Source organism: Salmo salar, chromosome ssa27 (genome assembly GCF_905237065.1).
Source record: "Salmo salar chromosome ssa27, Ssal_v3.1, whole genome shotgun sequence".
Taxonomy (NCBI): domain Eukaryota; kingdom Metazoa; phylum Chordata; class Actinopteri; order Salmoniformes; family Salmonidae; genus Salmo; species Salmo salar.
The window spans coordinates 3,636,737-3,658,815 of NC_059468.1; the positions used below are offsets into that span (position 1 = coordinate 3,636,737).

General features: G+C 42.4%; 1 protein-coding gene across 1 annotated transcript; it reads left to right on the forward strand.

Annotated features, from left to right (window-relative positions):
• The first annotated feature begins 7,501 nt into the window (after nt 1-7,501).
• LOC106588210 (lysosomal thioesterase PPT2-A) lies at nt 7,502-18,205 on the forward strand. Its single transcript, XM_014176981.2, has 8 exons — nt 7,502-8,005; nt 9,698-9,851; nt 11,043-11,138; nt 11,282-11,389; nt 11,571-11,654; nt 12,586-12,670; nt 16,818-16,872; nt 16,984-18,205. The coding sequence occupies exons 1-8, from the start codon at nt 7,826-7,828 to the stop codon at nt 17,125-17,127; spliced, it is 906 nt and encodes a 301-aa protein (XP_014032456.2). The 5' UTR covers nt 7,502-7,825; the 3' UTR covers nt 17,128-18,205.
• Nucleotides 18,206-22,079: the final 3,874 nt, after the last annotated feature.

The window sequence follows — 22,079 nt, forward strand, 5'->3', positions numbered from 1 at the left end:
CTATTGACTCATCCAGCTATAACGCATATACAGTTGAAGTCGGAAGTTTGCATACACCTTAGCCAAATAAATTTAAACTCAGTTTTTCACAATTCACAGACATTTTAATTCTAGTAAAAATTCCCTGTCTTAGGTCAGTTAGGATCACCACTTTATTTTAAGAATGTGAAATTTCAGAATAATAGTAGAGAGAATGATTTATTTCAGCTTTAATTTCTTTCATCACATTCCCAGTGGGTCAGAAGATTACATACTAATTGAGTATATTTGGTAGCATTGCCTTTAAATTCTTTAACCTGGGTCAAACATTTCGTGTAGCCTTCCAAAAGCTTCCCACAATAAGTTGGGGGAATTTTGGCCCATTCCTCCTGACAGAGCTGGTGTAACTGAGTCAGGTTTGTAGGTCTCCTTGCTCGCACACGCTCTTTCAGTTATGCCCACAAATTTTCTATAGGATTGAGGTCAGGGCTTTGATGGCCACTCCAATACCTTGACTTTGTTGTCCTTAAGCCATTTTGCCACAACTTTGGAAGCATGCTTGGGGTCATTGTCAATTTGGAAGACCCATTTACAACCAAGCTTTAAATTCCTGACTGATGTCTTGAGATGTTGCTTCAATATATCCACATAATTTTCCTCATGATGTGCACCAGTCCCTAATGCAGCAAAGCACCCCCACAACATGATGCTGCCACCCCCGTGCTTCACAGTTGGGATGGTGTTCTTCGGCTTGCAAGCCTCCCCCTTTTCCCTCCAAACATAACAATTGTCATTATGGCCAAACAGTTCTATATTTGTTTCATCAGACCACCTTTTTCTCCAAAAAGTACGATATTTGTCCCCATGTGCAGTTGCAAATCGTAGTCTGGCTTTTTTTATGGCAGTTTTGGAGCAGTGGCTTCTTCCTTGCTGAGCGACCTTTCAGTTTATGTCGATATAGGACTCGTTTTCCTGTGGATATAGATACTTTTGTACCTGTTTCCTCCAGCATCTTCACAAGGTCCTTTGCTGTTGTTCTGGGATTGATTTGCACTTTTCACACCAAAGTACGTTCATCTCTAGGACACAGAACGTGTCTCCTTCCTGAGCGGTATGACGGCTGCGTGGTCCCATTGTGTTTATACTTGCGTACAGATGAGCGTGGTACCTTGAGGCGTTTGGAAATTGCTCCCAGGGATGAACCAGACTTGTGGAGGTCAACCATTTCTTTTCTGAGGTCTTGGCTGATTTCTTTTGATTTTCCCATGATGTCAAGCAAAGAGGCACTGAGTTTGAAGGTAGGCCTTGAAATGCATCCACAGATACATCTCCAATTGACTCAAATGATGTCAATTAGTCTATCAGAAGCTTCTAAAGCCATGACATCATTTTCTGGAATTTTCCAAGCTGTTTAAAGGCACAGTCAACTTGGTATATGTAAACTTCTGACCCACTGGAATTGTGATACAGAGTTAAGTGAAATAATCTGTCTGTAAACAATTGTTGGAAAAATGACTTGTCATGCACAAAGTAGATGTCCTAACCAACTTGCCAAAACTATAGTTTGTTAACAAGAAATTTGTGGAGTGGTTCAGAAACGAGTTTTAATGACTCCAACCTAAGTGTATGTAAACTTCCGACTTCAACTGTAATTCACTGGCTTGTATGCGAAGCAGTAATTGTTTCAAAACATTTCCTGCCATGTCACTGATGCGTCGTGAATCAGTGTTGTTTTGATAAAGGAATTGTCTGTATAGTTTTTTGTCCTTTTCCCAGGATTGTCTCAGCCATATCCATGGTAGCAGGAAGAATTAAGTCCTCCACAATAGTGTGGGGCTTGCCTGTCCTAGCTACTTGGTAGCTCACTATATAAGACGCTTCTAGCCCCTTCTTATTAATGGTATCTGTTGCTTTTAATACATGTCTTACTACTCAAAGGTAATCTTTATTCTCACTCAAAAAACTGCCATGGCTTATTTTTCAAATTGTCATGTTTCGTTTCTAAATGTCGGCACAAAAGTGAAGATTTCCCGTGAGAGAGTAACGGTTAATGTGATTGGATGTTAATTATTTGAATAGGGTACCTGTCTTTGACATTGTTATTTTGCTGAACCCTAGATGGTTTAATTTTATTTTTGGCAGTGAAACAAGGCTACTCGGGCAAAAAAAGAGAACCTCGCCCGAATGTATACTGCTCAAAAAAATAAAGGGAACACTTAAACAACACAATGTAACTCCAAGTCAATCACACTTCTGTGAAATCAAACTGTCCACTTAGGAAGCAACACTGATTGACAATACATTTCACATGCTGTTGTGCAAATGCAATAGAAAACAGGTGGAAATTATAGGCAATTAGCAAGACACCCCCAATAAAGGAGTGGTTCTGCAGGTGGTGACCACAGACCACTTCTCAGTTCCTATGCTTCCTGGCTGATGTTTTGGTCACTTTTGAATGCTGGCGGTGCTTTCACTCTAGTGGTAGCATGAGACGGAGTCCACAACCCACACAAGTGGCTCAGGTAGTGCAGCTCATCCAGGATGGCACATCAATGCGAGCTGTGGCAAGAAGGTTTGCTGTGTCTGTCAGCGTAGTGTCCAGAGCATGGAGGTGCTACCAGGAGACAGGCCAGTACATCAAGAGACGTGGATGAGGCCATAGGAGGGCAACAACCCAGCAGCAGGACCGCTACCTCCGCCTTTGTGCAAGGAGGAGCAGGAGAAGCACTGCCAGAGCCCTGCAAAATAACCTCCAGCAGGCCACAAATGTGCATGTGTCTGCTCAAACGGTCAGAAACAGACTCCATGAGGGTGGTATGAGGGCCCGACGTCCACAGGTGGGGGTTGTGCTTACAGCCCAACGCCGTGCAGGACGTTTGGCATTTGCCAGAGAACACCAAGATTGGCAAATTCGCCACTGGCACCCTGTGCTCTTCACAGACGAAAGCAGGTTCACACTGAGCACGTGACAGACGTGAAAGTCTGGAGACGCCGTGGAAAACGTTCTGCTGCCTGCAACATCCTCCAGCATGACCGGTTTGGCGGTGGGTCAGTCGTGGGGTGGCATTTCTTTGGGGGGCCGCACAGCCCATGTGCTCGCCAGAGGTAGCCTGACTGCCATTAGGTACCGAGATGAGATCCCCAGACCCCTTGTGAGACCATATGCTGGTGCGGTTGGCCCTGGGTTCCTCCTAATGCAAGACAATGCTAGACCTCATGTGGCTGGAGTGTGTCAGCAGTTCCTGCAAGAGGAAGGCATTGATGCTATGGACTGGCCCGCCCGTTCCCCAGACCTGAATCCAATTGAGCACATCATGTCTCGCTCCATCCACCAACGCCACGTTGCACCACAGACTGTCCAGGAGTTGGCAGATGCTTTAGTCCAGGTCTGGGAGGAGATCCCTCAGGAGACCATCCGCCACCTCATCAGGAGCATGCCCAGGCGTTGTAGGGAGGTCATACACACTACTGAGCCTCATTTTGACTTGTTTTAAGGACATTACATCAAAGTTGGATCAGCCTGTAGTGTGGTTTTCCACTTTAATTTTGAGTGTGACTCCAAATCCAGACCTCCATGGGTTGATAAATTGGATTTCCATTGATTATTTTTGTGTGATTTTGTTGTCAGCACATTCAACTATGTAAAGTATTTAATAAGAATTTCTTTCATTCAGATCTAGGATGTGTTGTTTAAGTGTTCCCTTTATTTTTTTGAGCAGTGTATATCCCTGTTGGAAAATGTGAAGATTTATAATAATTTAAATTGTTAAATGTGAGTCACATTTTTGTTTGGCGTACCCCCCCGACTGCATTGCGCATACCGCTGGGGGTTCTGACATGGAAAGAGGTGTTCCTAATGTTTTGTACATTCAGTGTCTAAATGGTTCCTAGCCCCTCATGCATTATACTTTCTGTCCCTAACACTAAACCAGAAACAAAATAACATCAAAATATGTTATCAAACTGAATAAAAACTAGTAAATCAAGTCTGAACTAACTTAAACTTGAAATAAAAATCTAAAAACGGGTAGATTTAAAAAATAAAATATTATAGAAAAATCACAGAACTATAACCTTGCCTGGCATAAAATGTACTAGTCTAAGTTGAATGAGACTGTCTAGCGCAGCTAGAGGAAGACTGGATTTTTTTTCCAAATTTGACTCCATTCCCTATATGACAGTGTACAATCTAGGCATTGTTCCAATTGTGTTTTGATTTTCACAATGGGTGCAGATTGCATAGAGCACATAATGGAGTCGATAGAAGCGATGTTAGCTTTGATTGAGCCGTTGTATCAATAGTGTCGACAGTACTGGAGTAGGACTGAGTTATAAAGTTGCTAAACATTTTGCTTACAAGGTTTTGGATCTGCAAATACACTGAACAAAAATGTAAACGCTACATGTTTCATGAGCTGAAATAAAAGATCCCAGAAATCTTACAGAAGCACAAAAAGCTTATTCTCAAACATTTTGTGCACAAAATGTACAACTCAACTCTCTGTGGTGTGAAAGAGGTATGGGACTGTATGCGTGAGTAAGGATGACAAAAGGCAGAGAATTACCATTTACAAGGAATTTTCCGTTACACCATAATTTTGGGAAAAGGGGCTGGACGGAACCAAAGTAAATGTCAAAGCCCCCTCTTACCTTACTTGCCTACCCACTACTGACCTATCTAGCACCACCTGGTGCACTAACCAAAATACAGGGGATGGTCCACCCAGGTCTTACCTAGTGTGTAAAGACAGTGAATACTACGGGTTATGTATGCCCGCAGGCCTCTTGTCTAAGCACTCCCTAGGTGCCTTCCCCTTCCCCCCTGGGAACAAATGAAACAGAACACAAACGTAAGTAAACAATGTCAATCATCAAAACACTGCATCCTACTTACACACACAGGACTTACTAATTAGCTCTCTCTCTCACACCAAGCAACACAAGATATCAAAGAAGCTTGCTCTGAGCCACAACCAATACAGGATATAACCCTCAGCAATCAGCCTCCTCTCTCAGCAATCATCTGGTTCCCTTCTGAGCAACAGAACACTGGCTTATATTGCTCCAGGAGTCTGTAATTGAAGACAGCTGCGTCCTGACGAGGGGGCGGGGTCAGCTCTCCAATCATCAATGGAGGTCGACCAATCAGCTGCTTGGGGAGAATTTCAGGAAGCCATTTCCTGAAACACACTCACAAATACAAACTACAACACAGAAACTGGGGAACGTAACAGCAGGTATAAGCTACGGACAACTAACACAATTTGCATTTTATCAGTGGCAATTTGAATGCACAGAGATACCGTGACGAGATCCTGAGGCTCATTGTCGTGTCATTCATCAGCCGCCATCACCTCCTGTTTCAGCATGATAAGCCCAACCCAGCTGTCCTGCATACTCACTATACATGTCACCCATTGAGCATGTTTGGATGCTCTGGATCGACGTGTACCAGTTCCTGCCAGTATCCAGAAACTTCGCACAGCCATTGAATAGGAGTGGGACAACGTTTACAGGCCACAATCAACAGCCTGGTCAACCCTATGCGAAGGAGATGTGTCGCTACATAAGGCAAATGGTGGTCACACCAGATACTGACTGGTTTTCTGATCCACACCCCTGCCTTTTTTTTAAGTTATCTGTGACCAACAGATGCATATCTATTCCCAGTATGTGAAATCCATAGATTAGGGCCTAATTAATGTATTTCAGTTTACTGATTTCCTTATATGAACTGTAACTCAGTAAAATCTTTGAAATTGTTGGATGTTATAGATGTGTGTGTGTGTATATAAGTATTTCCATTTTTCCCCCCCTTTTTTTATTGGTTATCAACACCTCATTTGTGATCTATCAGTGAAACCTATTTTTCCCAGTTTTCCTGACCTCTCTCCTCTCGAGTTCTTAAAGCAAAAGGTCATACACACCATATGGTGTGTTTCTTTAACAATATCTATCCATTGTGTCACGGTGGGAGGGTCTTTTTGTAGCCATTTCCTAGTGATAGCCTTTTTACTGGCTGCCAGTAGGACCTTTTAAGAGGTACTTTTCTCTAATGTGTAAGTTATCAGGTATTTCACCCAAATACAAAGACAATCATGTTTGTTCTATGTCAAATCCCATTATTTTTTCAGTGTTAGATCTTATTTCTCCCCAGTAATGTTCGATTGCGGGGCAGGACCAAAAGATATGAGAGTGATCCACCCTTGATAGCCCGCATTCTCTCCAATAAGGGTGTAGGGAGCCAGTCTGTTTTGATTTCAGTTTAGGTGTTATGCAGAAACGTATAACATTCTTCCAACAGAATTCTCTCCATGACTTTGAGTTGGTGGAGCTTTGTTGAGTCTCAAATATGTTCAACCATATTTCATCAGTTATTTCAATGTTAAGTTCCTCCTCCCATTTCTTTTTAATATAGTTTGTAGAATGTTTCTTTGAGGATTAAATACCCAAGTAAATATTTGAAATATGTTTTTTGTTACTCCCTAAGTTGTATGCATTAGTGAATAGTTGGGTCAATCACTTTTATCTCCCTTAAGAAATAGTGTCTGTAAAAATCTTGTTTATCCAAGCCATGTTTTTTTTCTTAGGTCCTGGAAGTTATCTAGGTCCCCATTCCTTATAATTGTACTGCATGATGTGATGCCTTTCTGCATCCACTGTTTAAATCTGCTATCCTGAATTGCAGGGATGAAGCTGGGGTCGTATGTGGGCCAACTCAGCAGTTTGACCTCTGTCTAAATGATTTTGCTTAACTACCCTTAACCATGTCTTCAGAGAGAAATGAATCCACTGATTTTGTCTATTGTATATTTCTATTACCATGTCCTTATTTCCCAAAACTGATTGTATGGGTGTCTCTGTCAAAGTAGTCTCCATGTCTTTCCATTTGGATTCATATTCTGAATTGCACCAACACACCAGAGGTCTCAATTGGGCTGACAAAATAATATTTTAGGTTTGGTAAGGCCATATACCTCCACAGTTTTTTTGTAATTGTAATGTTGTATATCTACTTATTGGTCTCTTACTGTTCCAGAAAAACCTTGATATCCATTTATCCCATTCCCTAAACTGTTTAGGCAGGATGTCTATGGGGAGTGATTGGAACAAATACAGTAACCTCGGCAGGATGTTCATTTTGACTGTTTCGATTCTACTTCTAAGATCCAGCTTGTCCTGTTTTGTTAGTAAAGCCCATTTTAAATGGAAATACTGTGTTGAAAATGTGATTTTGTGGGTGAGCAAAATAGTAACCGAGTAAAACATAATTCAGTACTTGTATTTTGGTATAATGACCAGGCCATGGCTACATCCAGAGCATTCAGCAGATCTTGAATTATAATTTGAGTATGTCCTGACTGTGAACTACAACCCTGTTTACAATGGATATGTTGTCCTACGTGTGTTCATTTGGGAAAAGGTGCATTCTGTATTTTTTTCAGTCTAGTTATATTTTGCTGACTTGTTGAGCCATGCGGTTACTTTGAGGAGCTATGGAAACCGGAAATTACTTCATGTGGTCTCGCGTTTTTGATCACGAACCGGAACAAACGAAGCAAATGTCTAGCCGTGTTGTGATTAAGCATCGCCAGTCATATGCAGACATTCAGCATGGGTGTTCGTTTAATTTAAAACAGGATCTATGAAGGGGAACGAGAGTTCAGAGTAGCACATGCGATATCAATTGTATGTATTTGTAACATTTGTCTAAAGAAAAGGGAATACCGCCAAAGCAAGCAACAATATTGTAACCGGATTCGTAGGACATTGTGTACAACAGTGTAAGATATTTTAGTATTCGTTGTTTGTTTTTACCGATATTTGATGTTGTTTTAGAAGAACTATGAAAGGGCCCTCTTATGCATTCTCTAGTCGAAGGAAGAGTGGTGCGACAAGGCTGTTGTGGTCACTGTTTGGTGCCTGCCTTGTTGCTGCAGTCATCGGGTACAAACCAGTGGTCATAGTTCATGGGTTGTTCGACAGCTCTGGAGAATTTGTGGAATTGCTTCGATTCATCAATCAGGTGAGTGTTTGAAAAGATATCACCACGGTCCACACATCTAGCTAAAGAAAGATTGCTTATGGGAAATAATGAACGCCTGTTAGGCTATGTAACTCCAGAACAGATCTGGCAGGTAGAGTTATGTAGAATGTATGTGTAAGGCCCATACCAGTATCTTAAACGGGCAATCTTTGGGTAATTTCCATGTTTGTACATGGTGTTTCCATTGTGCTTCTGGAACCTGGACGCGCGCCTCAGTTTACTCATACCAAACATTACTGTGGTCTGCTTGAGAATAACAGGAGACTACGGGGGTTTTATGAGAACTTTGGTCGCTACAATTTTTCCATTTTCGTTAGGGCTGGTACAAGTGTCACCTTGTTATTTTATGAAGGCTATATTTAAGAAATAATGCCCGAGGTGTGCTATATGGCCAATATACCACGGCTAAGGGCTGTTCTTACCATGACGCAACTTGGAGTGCTTGGATACAGCCCATACTGGCCATATACCACAAACCCCCGTGAGGCCGTATTGCTATTAAACTGGTTACCAATATAATTACAGCAGTACAAATAAAATAAAAATGGTCATACCCATCTGCTATAAACTGGGTGGTTCGAGCCCTGAATGCTGACGACAGACAGTTTAATAGCAATAAGGTACCTCGGAGATTTGTGAAAAGGCCAATATACCACGGCGGTATCCAGGCACTCAGCTTTTCACCTCGTGCGTTATTGCTTAAATATACCACGGCTGTCAGCCAATCAGCATTCAGGGCTCGAACCACCCAGTTTCTAATATGAAATCAGCTGTTTGTCACCAGTCTTATCAGCTGAGTTCTTCATGAATACTAGGGAAATAGGCTGTTGATTTTTGCCAGATTCCAGAGCAAAATGTTCCTGACATAATGTTTCCTAATCATCCCCCCTGGCCTTGGTGTGCACACAACAAAACAATCTTCAGGATTACGATCCTTGGGATCATTCTCCTTTTTTTAAGATCAACAATTCATTCAACCTGAAAATACTTACATGGCTCCAGGGGGATTTTTTTTCTAGCTAGCTGTTATAAGATGGGGAGGAGACTAAAGAGGAGATATGCATGTTCTTACAGTTTTCAACATAGCAACATCTCACGTTTCCCCTCTCCTTGAAGATGATCTCTTCCGGGCTCCCACATTGTTTAAGTGGTTCCCCACCCTCTAACCACATTTTATAATGACTATAAACAACTTAAATGTCAGAGCGGAAACTACTGTAATGGACAGAAGTTAATGTGTAACTTGATGGCAATCCACACTGGATTTCAGGTGTGAGAATGTACAAGGTTTCACAGGGGCTTTTTGATACACTGTGAGGTCCACTACTTCCAAACTGCCTGATGATCAATATTGGAAACATCACCTTAATAGACTCCTATTTCTTAGTAATGTAGTAATACATTTCCAAAGGATAGACTTATGTGATAACACAACAAGCTGAGGCATTTCAACCTATGCCTTTTTGGCCCCTGCTGAAAAACCAATAAGTCTTGGCTTTGTTTTTGTATAATCAATTCTGTCAGTTGAGGCATTATTTTGTCATTATTAACATCATATTTTCACTCATTTTGTCTGATGCTCCCACAGTCCTAGCTTTATAGAACGTTAATCGATGAGGCTATCTTTGTGATAGTGCTTTAATCTGTCCCATCCTCATCTTCTTCTGAAAGTCTCACCCAGGAACCAATGTGTCAGTCTTCGACCTGTTCGACCGCAGCTCCAGCCTACAGCCGCTATGGAAACAAGTGGAGGGCTTCAAGGCTGCCATCTATCCCATCATGCAAAATGCTGCAGATGGGGTCCACTTCATCTGCTACTCTCAAGGTTTGAGTGTATAATTAGCATTTGTTTGGTTCCATTTTGAATCTTTATACATTTAACGTGGGCTATAATTTCACCTCATGTTTCTACAATGAAATGGGAACGCATGTACAGGTAACTGACTACTGGAAATACTTGAGTAAATGAGGGATACAAAGTATATTGAAAGCAAACTCCACACAAGTGTGGTTCCTGAGTTAGTTAAGCTTTGGATCATGTATAAAAATGCGGGATGGGCCGTTATTTTGGCTAGCATGGCTATGCCCCCATCCCACCGTGCACGGGTGTCACTGAGCAGTTTGACAAGCATGAAAATGATGTAAACCATATGCCATGGACGTCTTACACTTCAGCTCCACTATACACGCCATGTTGCTTTGCCATCAGTGTCGCGTCAATGTGACGTTCTACCTGCTACACGGAGTTGTTGTTTGAGAGCAGAGGGGGAGAGCTTCTTTATTCTATTTTCCTCTACTGTACCACATTCATATATTGTGCGGAAGTACAATAGCTTTGGTCCAGTTTTTCGCAAGGACTCATTCAATTGTTGCTGGTGGTTGTCCTCTAATTACCCCAGTAACATTGTAAACATAGTCAGTCTAGCTAGCTAGAGTTTCTGCTAGTAGCTTCTTGACTTCATAGATCTTAGTAAAATAACCTGTGGTGTATGCAACCAAAATCAACTTTATTTTCAACTTTATTTATCATTATTTCAATTCACAAGATGGAATGAACAGTCTTTAGCTATAGAGAATTGAGCCTCTGCATTTCTTGAGCTTGGAAGCTGCAATTGGATGTGATGCAACGCGAGCGCAACATGGGCAGTATAGCAGCTTTCATTGATTTCAAAGGCAGCATTCCCTCGATGGCTGATGGCAATGCCGGACGCCCATGGCTGCAGGGCCATCGGTCACCAGATCTCAACCCAATGGAACACTTATGGGAGATTCTAGAATGGTGGCTGAGACTGCTTTTTCAACCACCATAAACAAAATGAAAAATACCATAATTTGCTGTGGAGGAATGGTGTCTGATCCCTCCAATAGAGTTCCAGACACTTGTTGAATATATGCCAAGGAGCATTGAATGAGTTCTGGCTCGTGGTGGCCCAATGCCCTATTATTACACTTTATGTTGGTGTTGCCTTTATTTTGGCATTTACCTGTATTTACCGCCACTCTTGTTCTGTTCCAGGTGGACTGATTTGCAGAGGGATCCTATCTACTCTCCCTGATCACAATGTCCACTCCTTCATCTCTCTGTCCTCACCTCAGGCTGGACAGTATGGAGGTAAGCGTTCACTAGAAGCCATCAACTTGATCTTTGTGCTTTGTGCTCATTGTTTGAAACATGGTACATTTTCACCCTGGCTCCCAGCGTCTGCTGAGGCCTGAACTAAACAGAGACTGGTCTTTTCTCTTGTTTCTGTTCAGACACAAACTACCTGAAGTACCTCTTCCCCCAATTCATGAAGTTCAACCTGTTCCATTTCTGCTACACCTCAGTGGGCCAAAGGATATCTATCTGCAACTTCTGGAAAGGTTAGTAGGCTGAGCAGAGGATTGGGCAATACAAGGGTTGTGGACTCGCTGAAGGTAGAGGAATTTTCTATATCCGATGACCTATGCCACGGGTTTCTCAAGGAGTCAACATGGATATATTGATGATATGTGGTTGGAGTTGAAGTTGAAGTTCGACTAAAGTGTATGTTTTCTCTTGCAGACCCCCATCACATGGACATGTATGTGAACAGCAGTGATTATCTAGCTTTATTGAACAGCGAGAGGACAAATCCCAATTCAACAGGTCAGCAACTCTGCCCATATTGCTGTGGGTTCTATATTAATCCACTATTTCAGAGAAGGGTTAGTCTGACTACTCTATTGCTGCTGAGTCAATGTCAGGGGTTGTATTGCTCTGGATTTTATTGGAAAACTTTGCTCATTGTACAGCATTGTTATGTAATTACAATATTATATACAGTGCCTTCAGAAAGTATTCACACACCTTGACTTTTTCCACATTGTTGTGGTACAGCCTGAATTTAAAATGAATTCAATTGAGATTTTGTCGTCACTGGCCTACACACAATACCCCATAATGTCAAAGTGGAATTATGTTATTAATTTCTTTACAAATTACAAATGAAAAGGTGAAATGTCTTCAGTAAGTATTCAACCCATTTGTTATGGCAAGCCTAAATAAGTTCACCAGTAAAACATTTGTTTAAAAAGTTACATAAGTTGCATGGACTCACTCTGTGTGCCATAATAGTGTTTAACATGATTTTTGAATGATTACCTCATCTCTGTACCATACACATACAATTATCTTTAAGGTCAATCAGTGAATTTCAAACACAGATTCAACCACAAAGACCAGGGAGGTTTATAATACTGCAAATGTTGCACAATCCAGGTGTGCTAAGCTTGTAGACGTACACAGAAATACTCACAGCTGTAATCGCTGCCAACAGTGAATCTAACATGTATTGGCTCGGGGTTGAATACTTTATGTAAATGAGATATTTCTTTATTTCATTTTCAATATATTTGCAAAAATCTCACACAAATTATCATTACGGGGTATTGTATGTAGATGGGTTAGGGTAAAAAAAAAAAAAAAAGGTTTTAATCAATTTTGAATTCAGCCTGTAACAATAATGTGGAATAATTGAAGGGGTATGAATAATTTCTGAAGGCAGTGTAGTTAGGATATGATATTATTTTTCACACAGTGTGGAAGAAGAACTTCCTACGTGTCAAGAAGCTGGTCTTAATCGGGGGGCCAGACGATGGAGTCATCACACCCTGGCAGTCCAGGTGACTAGTTCCTCTTTCCTAAAGAGTGTAATATTCTTACTCATCTATATTCTGTTAAAGCATTGTTTCCATTCTATCTGCTTAACAGGAAGTGTTTTGTTTTAAATGGAGACCGCTAAGAAGAATCTTCTCTCTCCACTTTAATATATGAGGCATTTGTTTCCTAGAGAGATTATACACTACATGACCAAAAGTATGTGGACACCTGCTTGTCAAACATCTAATTCCAAAATAATGGGCGTTAATATGGAGTTGTCCCCCCCCCGACAACTGTCAGCAACGGGTGTGGCTGAAATAGCCAAATCCACTAATTTGAAGGGGTGTCTACATACTATATACACTGCTCAAAAAAATAAAGCGAACACTTAAACAACACAATGTAACTCCAAGTCAATCACACTTCTGTGAAATCAAACTGTCCACTTAGGAAGCAACACTGATTGACAATACATTTCACATGCTGTTGTGCAAATGGAATAGACAACAGGTGGAAATTATAGGCAATTAGCAAGACACCCCCAATAAAGGAGTGGTTCTGCAGGTGGTGACCACAGACCACTTCTCAGTTCCTATGCTTCCTGGCTGATGTTTTGGTCACTTTTGAATGCTGGCAGTGCCTTCACTCTAGTGGTAGCATGAGACGGAGTCTACAACCCACACAAGTGGCTCTGGTAGTGCAGCTCATCCAGGATGGCACATCAATGTGAGCTGTGGCAAGAAGGTTTGCTGTGTCTGTCAGCGTAGTGTCCAGAGCACGGAGGCGCTACCAGGAGACAGGCCAGTACATCAGGAGACGTGGAGGAGGCCGTAGGAGGGCAACAACCCAGCAGCAGGACCTCTACCTCCGCCTTTGTGCAAGGAGGAGCAGGAGGAGCACTGCCAGAGCCCTGCAAAATGACCTCCAGCAGGCCACAAATGTGCATGTGTCTGCTCAAACGGTCAGAAACAGACTCCATGAGGGTGGTATGAGGGCCCGACGTCCACAGGTGGGGGTTGTGCTTACAGCCCAACACCGTGCAGGACGTTTGGCATTTGCCAGAGAACAAATTCGCCACTGGCGCCCTGTGCTCTTCACAGGTGAAAGCAGGTTCACACTGAGCACATGTGACAGAGTCTGGAGATGCCGTGGAGAACGTTCTGCTGCCTGCAACATCCTCCAGCATGACCGGTTTGGCGGTGGGTTAGTCATGGTGTGGGGTGGCATTTCTTTGGGGGGCCGCACAGCCCTCCATGTGCTCGCCAGAGGTAGCCTGACTGCCATTAGGTAGCGAGATGAGATCCTCAGACCCCTTGTGAGACCATATGCTGGTGCGGTTGGCCCTGGGTTCCTCCTAATGCAAGACAATGCTAGACCTCATGTGGCTGGAGTGTGTCAGCAGTTCCTGCAAGAGGAAGGCATTGATGCTATGGACTGGCCCGCCCGTTCCCCAGACCTGAATCCAATTGAGCACATCTGGGACATCATGTCTCGCTCCATCCACCAACGCCACGTTGCACCACAGACTGTCCAGGAGTTGGCGGATGCTTTAGTCCAGGTCTAGGAGGAGATCCCTCGGGAGACCATCCGCCACCTCATCAGGAGCATGCCCAGGAGTTGTAGGGAGGTCATACAGGCACGTGGAGGCCACACACACTACTGAGCCTCATTTTGACTTGTTTTAAGGACATTACATCAATGTTGGATCAGCCTGTAGTGTGGTTTTCCACTTTTAATTTTGAGTGTGATTCCAAATCCAGACCTCCATATATATATATATATATATATATATATATATATATATACACACACACACAGCAAAAAAACACTCTCTCAGCAAAAAAGGAAACGTCCTCTCACTGTCAACATAATAAGATTCAACAACTGAGACATAAACTGAGCAAGTTCCACAGACATGTGACTAACAGAAATGGAATAATGTGTCCCTGAACAAAGGGGGGGTCAAAAGTAACAGTCAGTATCTGGTGTGGCCACCAGCTGCATTAAGTACTGCAGTGCATCTCCTCCTCATGGACTGTACCAGATTTGCCAGTTCTTGCTGTGAGATGTTACCCCACTCTTCCACCAAGGCACCTGCAAGTTCCTGGACATTTCTGAAGGGAATGGCCTTAGCCTTCACCCTCCGATCCAACAGGTCCCAGACGTGTTCAATGGGATTGAGATCCGGGCTCTTTGCTGGCCATGGCAGAACACTGACATTCCTGTCTTGCAGGAAATCACGCACAGAACAAGCAGTATGGCTGGTGGCATTGTCATGCTGGAGGGTCATGTCAGGATGAGCCTCCAGGAAGGGTACCACATGAGGGAGGAGGATTTCTTCCCTGTAACGCACAGCGTTGAGATTGCCTGCAATGACAACAAAACCGCGACTCGTCAGTGAAGAGCACTTTTTGCCAGTCCTGTCTGGTCCAGCGACGGTGGGTTTGTGCCCATAGACGACATTGCCGGTGATGTCTGGTGAGGACCTGCCTTACAACAGGCCTACAAGCCCTCAGTCCAGCCTCTCTCAGCCTATTGCGGACAGTCTGAGCACTGATGGAGGGATTGTGCGTTCCTGGTGTAACTCGGGCGGTTGTTGTTGCCATGCTGCACCTGTCCCGCAGGTGTGAAGTTCGGATGTACCGATCCTGTGCAGGTGTTGTTACACGTGGTCTGCCACTGCAAGGATGATCAGCTGTCCGTCCTGTCTCCCTGTTGTCTTAGGCGTCTCACAGTACGGACATTGCAATTTATTGCCCTGGCCACATCTGCAGTCCTCATGCCTCCTTGCAGGATGCCTAACGCACGTTCACGCAGATGAGCAGGGCCTGGGCATCTTTCTTTTGGTGATTTTCAGAGTCAGTAGAATGGCCTCTTTAGTGTCCTAAGTTTTCATAACTGTGACCTTAATTGCCTACCGTCTGTAAGCTGTTAGTGTCTTAACGACCGTACCACAAGTGCATGTTCATTCATTGTTTATGGTTCATTGAACAAGCATGGGAAACAGTGTTTAAACCCTTTACAATGAAGATCTGTGAAGTTATTTTGATTTTTACGAATTATCTTTGAAAGACAGGGTCCTGAAAAAGTAACGTTTCTTTTTTTGTTGTGTGTGGGTAGGTACACACACACACACACAGAGAAACAGTTGAAGTCGGAAGTTTACATACACTTAGGTTGGAGTCATTAAAACTAGTTTTTCAACCACTCCACAAAAGTCAAAAGTTTACTAAGTCGACTGTGCCTTTAAACAGCTTGGAAAATTCCAGAAAATGATGTCATGGCTTTAGAAGCTTCTGATAGGCTAATTGACATAATTTGAGTCAATTGGAGGTGTACCTGTGGATGTATTTCAAGGCCTACCTTCAAACTCAGTGAACCGTGAAGCACGGGGGTGGCAGCATCATGTTGTGGGGGTGCTTTGCTGCAGGAGGGACTGGTGCACTTCACAACATAGATGGCATCATGAGGAGGAAAAATATGTGGAAATATTGAAGCAACATCTCAAGACATCAGTCAGGAAGTTAAAGCTTGGTCGTAAATGGGTCTTCCAAATGGACAATGACCCCAAGCATACTTCCAAAGTTGTGGCAAAATGGCTTAAGGACAAAGTCAAGGTATTGGAGTGGCCATCACAAAGCCCTGACCTCAATACTATAGAAAATTTGTGGGCAGAACTCAAAAAGGATGTGTGAGCAAGGAGGCCTACAAACCTGACTCGGTTACACCAGCTTTGTCAGGAGGAATGGGCCAAAATTCACCCAACTTATTTTAGGAAGCTTGTGAAAGGCTACCTGAAACGTTTGACCCACGTTATAACATTTTAAAGGCAATGCTACCAAATACTAATGTAAACTTCTGACCCACTGGGAATGTGATGAAAGAAATAAAAGCTGAAATAAATCATTCTCTCTACTATTATTCTGACATTTCACATTCTTAAAATAAAGTGGTGAGCCTAACTGACCAAAGACAGGGAATTTTTACTAGGATTAAATGTCAGGAATTGTGAAAAACTGAGTTTAAATGTATTTGGCTAAGGTGTATGTAAACTTCCTACTTCAACTGTGTGTGTGTGTGTGTGTGTATGGATGGATGTATAGATATGTGTATGTTATTCATTCAAGGTCATCCACTCACTGGTTCCCTCCCTTCTTTTTTACTTTTTAGTCAGTTTGGATTTTACGATGACAACGAGACTGTCGTTGAGATAAAGGACCAGGATGTAAGTTATTTTAGACCATTGTTGTGTGTAAATATGACACTAGATGCTATGTATATTGATGCTTGATGTTATCTCATAATGATTCATTGCATTCTTCTCCTTCTTTCCCAGTTATATTTGAGAGATGTGTTTGGTCTGAAGACCCTAAATGCTCGCGGGGACCTGTTCCTGTGCTCCATGGCTGGAGTAGAGCACATCAATTGGCACTCCAATTACACAGTGTTCAACGCCTGCATTGAAAAGTGGCTTGTCTAGAGCTGACTTCTCCACCAAACAGCATCACAAGAACAGTCACATTTCATACAATCGTTACAGTGAAATGCACACACCTACTCATGCACACGTTTTTACTTCTGCAGTGTGATACTCATATGTCCACTGTGTGTGAAACTTTCATTGTGAACTACATCTTATGTTCTTAGATTTCTGTGAGAATGATTCAAAACATCATTACCCTCGTATATCCGTGTGTGTCTGTGTGTTTTACCCACACATACCTCAAAGTATCACACAACAGTGCCTGACTGAGTGACATCCGGTACATTTGCAGACCCACTGCTCAGTTCATCTCATTGCTAAAGTGACTTTTACCATTGGTTTTAGCTGGTAACAAATGTATTTTTAACCTGTAAAGTAAACCGTTGTTCATTGCTAAGCCACCCGGCAGACCGTTGCAGTAGAAATCATGCCATTAGTTTTGTGTTACCCATGTCTCTGTGTTCCATTATGTGTTTACAAACTGAAGTGCTATGGCACACTGCCTCTAGTGATTGTGCTAAAAGGGGGGGAGTGGATAGAAATAAGGGAAGAGCTACTGGAGACAAAAAAATAAGAATATGAGAAAGGAAGGAGGGTTTAGGAATGGATGGAAGGGGAGAAGAATGCCAGTGCTATGACGTAATTTCCCTGTCCACTTGAGCATAATGTATGTGACATACCTGTACCTCTCGTTGCAATTCGGTATCTCAGGCTTTTGATCAAACCTATGTCTGTTTTTGTCAAAGGAATTTTTTATTTTTAACTTGACTGTTTGTTATAGGTGTTTTTTTTATTGTATGACAAGGGGGATTGCCTGTGGGACTATAGAGTAATTTCACTAAGTTAAAATGTGAATTAAGATGGCAAGCATTGCACAAAGATTGAAAATGTTATCTGCTGAAATGTAATTTGATGTGAACTTAAAATGAGACTCAGATTGTTATATTTTTATCGTTGACATTGCAGTATTAAGTGTATGTATTTTAATATTGTCACACTCTTCCTGGTTTATGTTCTGCTTCTAAGGGAAGTTTTAAAATTGACATTGCATAAATCAATAGATTACTAAAAGGGATACTTTTCTGGGTTCTCTGAGTTCTTTACATTGCATTTAAGGTTTAACACTTGTGGGAATTGGCCTATAGGGGTAAATTGAAATGTTTCTTACAGAATAAATGTTAAATGCATAACCATAGTAGCAATTGAAAGGGAACAGTTTGAAGGTAATGGGGAAATGATTAGACCAAAGGTGAGGACACAACACTTCACAAGACTGAATCCAAATGTTACGCTTGAATTTATGTGCATTTTACATTTACTGTACTTTCTGCTGCATTTGTTAACAAAATCTGAAAATACTCTGGATACATTTAGTAACAAGGCTATTCCTGGAAAATGTGGAAATGGAAAATATGGGGTAGGTGCAACATAAGACAAAATTACAAGGGTTTTAATGCTCTGAAGGTGACCATCCCTTCGGCTGTAAATGTCTACCGTGTCCACATTGTGTTCGGATTCCCTTTTCCCAAGCTATATTCAAATGCCAGTATGTATTCTACAAATGATATAATAGGTCAAATATAGCAACTGATGGCAGTAGCGTCGTCCGGGTTAGGGGAGGGTTTGGCCGGCAGGGATGTTCTTGTCCCATTGCTCTCTAGAGACTCCTGTGGTGGCCGGGTGCATGCACGCTGACACGGTCGCCTGGTGTACGGTGTTTCCTCCAACACATTGGTGTGGCTGGCTTCCAGGTTACACGGGCATTGTGTCAAGAAGCAGTCTGGCTTGGTTGGGTTGTGTTTCGGAGGACGCATGGCTCTCTACCTTCACCTCTCCCGTACGGGAGTTGCAGCGATGAGACAAGACTGTAACTAACAATTGGATACCGGAGAAAAAGGGGTAACTGTAAAAATATACAAATACACTGAAGGCCATGAAAGAACTAAGACATTTTCCGCTTCCAGGAATTGTGTACAGATCCTTGCAACATGGGGCTGTGCATTATCTTGATGAAACATGAGGTGATGGCGGCAGAAGAATGGTACGACAATGGCCCTCAGGATCTCTTCACATTATGTCTCTGCGTTAAAATTGCCATCGATAAAATGCAATTGTGTTTGTTGTCCATAGCTTATGCCTGCCCATACCATAACCCCACCGCCACCATGGGGCACTCCGTTCACAACGTTGACATCAGCAAACCGCTCGCCCACACAACGCCATACATGCTGTCTGTCATCTGCCTGGTACAGTTCGACGTTGAACATTTGCCCTCTGAAGTCGGTTATGACGCCGAACTGCAGTCAGGTCAAGACCCTGGTGAGGACTACGAGCACGCAGATGAGCTTCCCTGAGACGGTTTCTGACAGTTTGTGCAGAAATTCTTTGGTTGTGCAAACCCACAGATTCATCAGCTGTCCGGGTGGCTGGTCTCAGAGGTCCTAGCTCTAGAAAGAGGCCCGGATTTCCAATTCCCAGTTGGAGCTCATTTATTCCCGACTTCCCAGTTTTCTTGAACTCACTTAAGTCAAGTTTTCACAGTTCTGCGTTAACAGTTGTTTTGTGCGCGGCACAAATCATGCTTCATTGACAGCATGGCCAATGTTGAATGCTTATCATTTTAAACTAGGAAACAAGCCCCTTAATCACAGATTTGGGACCCCACAGCCACTCCATTGAATAGCAGGCGAGTGATTGCTTTGCAATGCTTGTAGAGTTAGCCACTGTCACTGATTCCTTCCAAACCACTCATTGTTGAATTGGCAATTTCCAACTTGATGTGTAATGTTTATGTCCAATGGCCGATGATCACCAATACGTTTTATCTATAATTTCTCTTCATTATTTCTAATTTATTTTTATATAACCTTTATTTAACTAGGCAAGTCAGTGAAGAACAAATTCTTATTTAAAATGACGGCCTACCCCGGCCAAACCTGGACGACGCTGGGCCAATTGTGCGCCGCCCTATGTGACTCCCAATCACGTCCGGTTGTGATACAGCCTGGAATCGAGCCAGGGTCTGTAGTGACGCCTCTAGCACTGAGATGCAGTGCCTTAGACCACTTTCATATGACAAAGATTAAAAAGGATTTGCCAGTAGATTGTCAACTTAATTCATGATGATGACTGCTAGCTAAGATTTTGAAAGTATGATGTTGACATGATCAGTCCAATCAAAGCTACTGTACATGTAACGTGATTTGACATCATTTAATCTGTGCCAATGACCTTGAGCCTTCTTGAATGGGCACTTCTAATGTAACTCTATGGCAGCACCCAAGGGCCTAGAATTTTCCATGTCTACCCTTAGACTTGGTGGTGATGTAGTGTCCCCATGAGTGACAGAACACTGAGCCAATCACGGCGCAACGCTCCGTATTTTCTGCTGGCTTGCACCACCACCTCAGAAAGCACTGAGCTAGGCTAAAACACCTGCATTTTGGAGCTGCTTTACTCAAGAAAACAAAAAAGAGACCATGTTTGTATGCAGCTTTATTAACTCAATGATATATTTGTAAAAAAAATAGCAAACTGACATGTGACACACACAGTGCCTTGCAAAAGTATTCAACCCCCTTGGCGTTTTTCCTATTTTGTTGCGTTACAACCTGTAATTTAAATGGATTTGGATTTCATGTAATGGACATACACAAAATAGTCCAAATTGGTGAAGTGAAATTTTAAAAATTACTTTAAAAAAAAAATGCATATGTATTCACCCCCTTTGCTATGAAGCCCCTAAATAATATCTGGTGCAACCAATTACCTAAAGAAGTCACATAATTAGTTAGATTGCACACAGGTGGACTTTATTTATGTGTCACATGATCTCAGTATACAGTTGAAGTCGGAAGTTTACATACACTTAGTTTGGAGTCATTAAAACTTGTTTTTCAACCACTCCACAAATTTCTTGTTAACAAACTATAGTTTTGTCAAGTCTGTTAGGACATCTACTTTGTGCTTGACACAAGTAATTTTTCCAACAATTGTTTACAGACAGATTATTTCACTTATAATTCACTGTATCACAATTCCAGTGGGTCAGAAGTTTACATACACTAAGTTGACTGTGCCTTTAAACAGCTTGGAAAATTCCAGCAAATGATGTCATGGCTTTAGAAGCTTCTGATAGGCTAATTGACATCATTTGAGTCAATTGGAGGTGTACCTGTGGATGTATTTCAAGGCCAACCTTCAAACTCAGTGCCTCTTTGCTTGACATTATGGGAAAATCAAAAGAGATCAGCCAAGACCTCATAAAAAAATTGTAGACCTCCACAAGTCTGGTTCATCCTTGGGAGCAATTTCCAAACGCCTGAAGGTACCACGTTCATCTGTACAAACAATAGTACGCAAGTGTAAACACCATGGGACCATGCAGCGGTCATGCCGCTCAGGAAGGAGAGCGGTATGTCTCCTAGAGTTGAACATACTTTGGTACGAAAAGTGCAAATCAATCCCAGAACAACAGCAAAGGACCTTGTGAAGATGCTGGAGGAAACAGGTACAAAAGTATCTATATCCACAGTAAAACGAGTCCTACATCAACATAACCTGAAAGGTTACTCAGCAAGGAAGAAGCCACTGCTCCAAAACCGCCATAAAAAAGCCAGACTACGGTTTGCAACTGCACATGGGGACAAAGATCGTACTTTTTGGAGAAATTTCCTCTGGTCTAATGAAACAAAAATAGAACTGTTTGGTCGTAATGACCATCGTTATGATTGGAGGAAAAAGGGGGAGGCTTGCAAGCCGAAGAACACCATCCCAACCATAAAGCACGGGGGTGGCAGCATCATGTTGGGGGGTGCTTTGCTGCAGGAGGGACTGCTGCACCACAAAATAGATGGCATCATGAGGCAGGAAAATGATGTTGATATATTGAAGCAACATCTCAAGACATCAGTCAGGAAGTTAAAGCTTGGTTGCAAATGGGTCTTCCA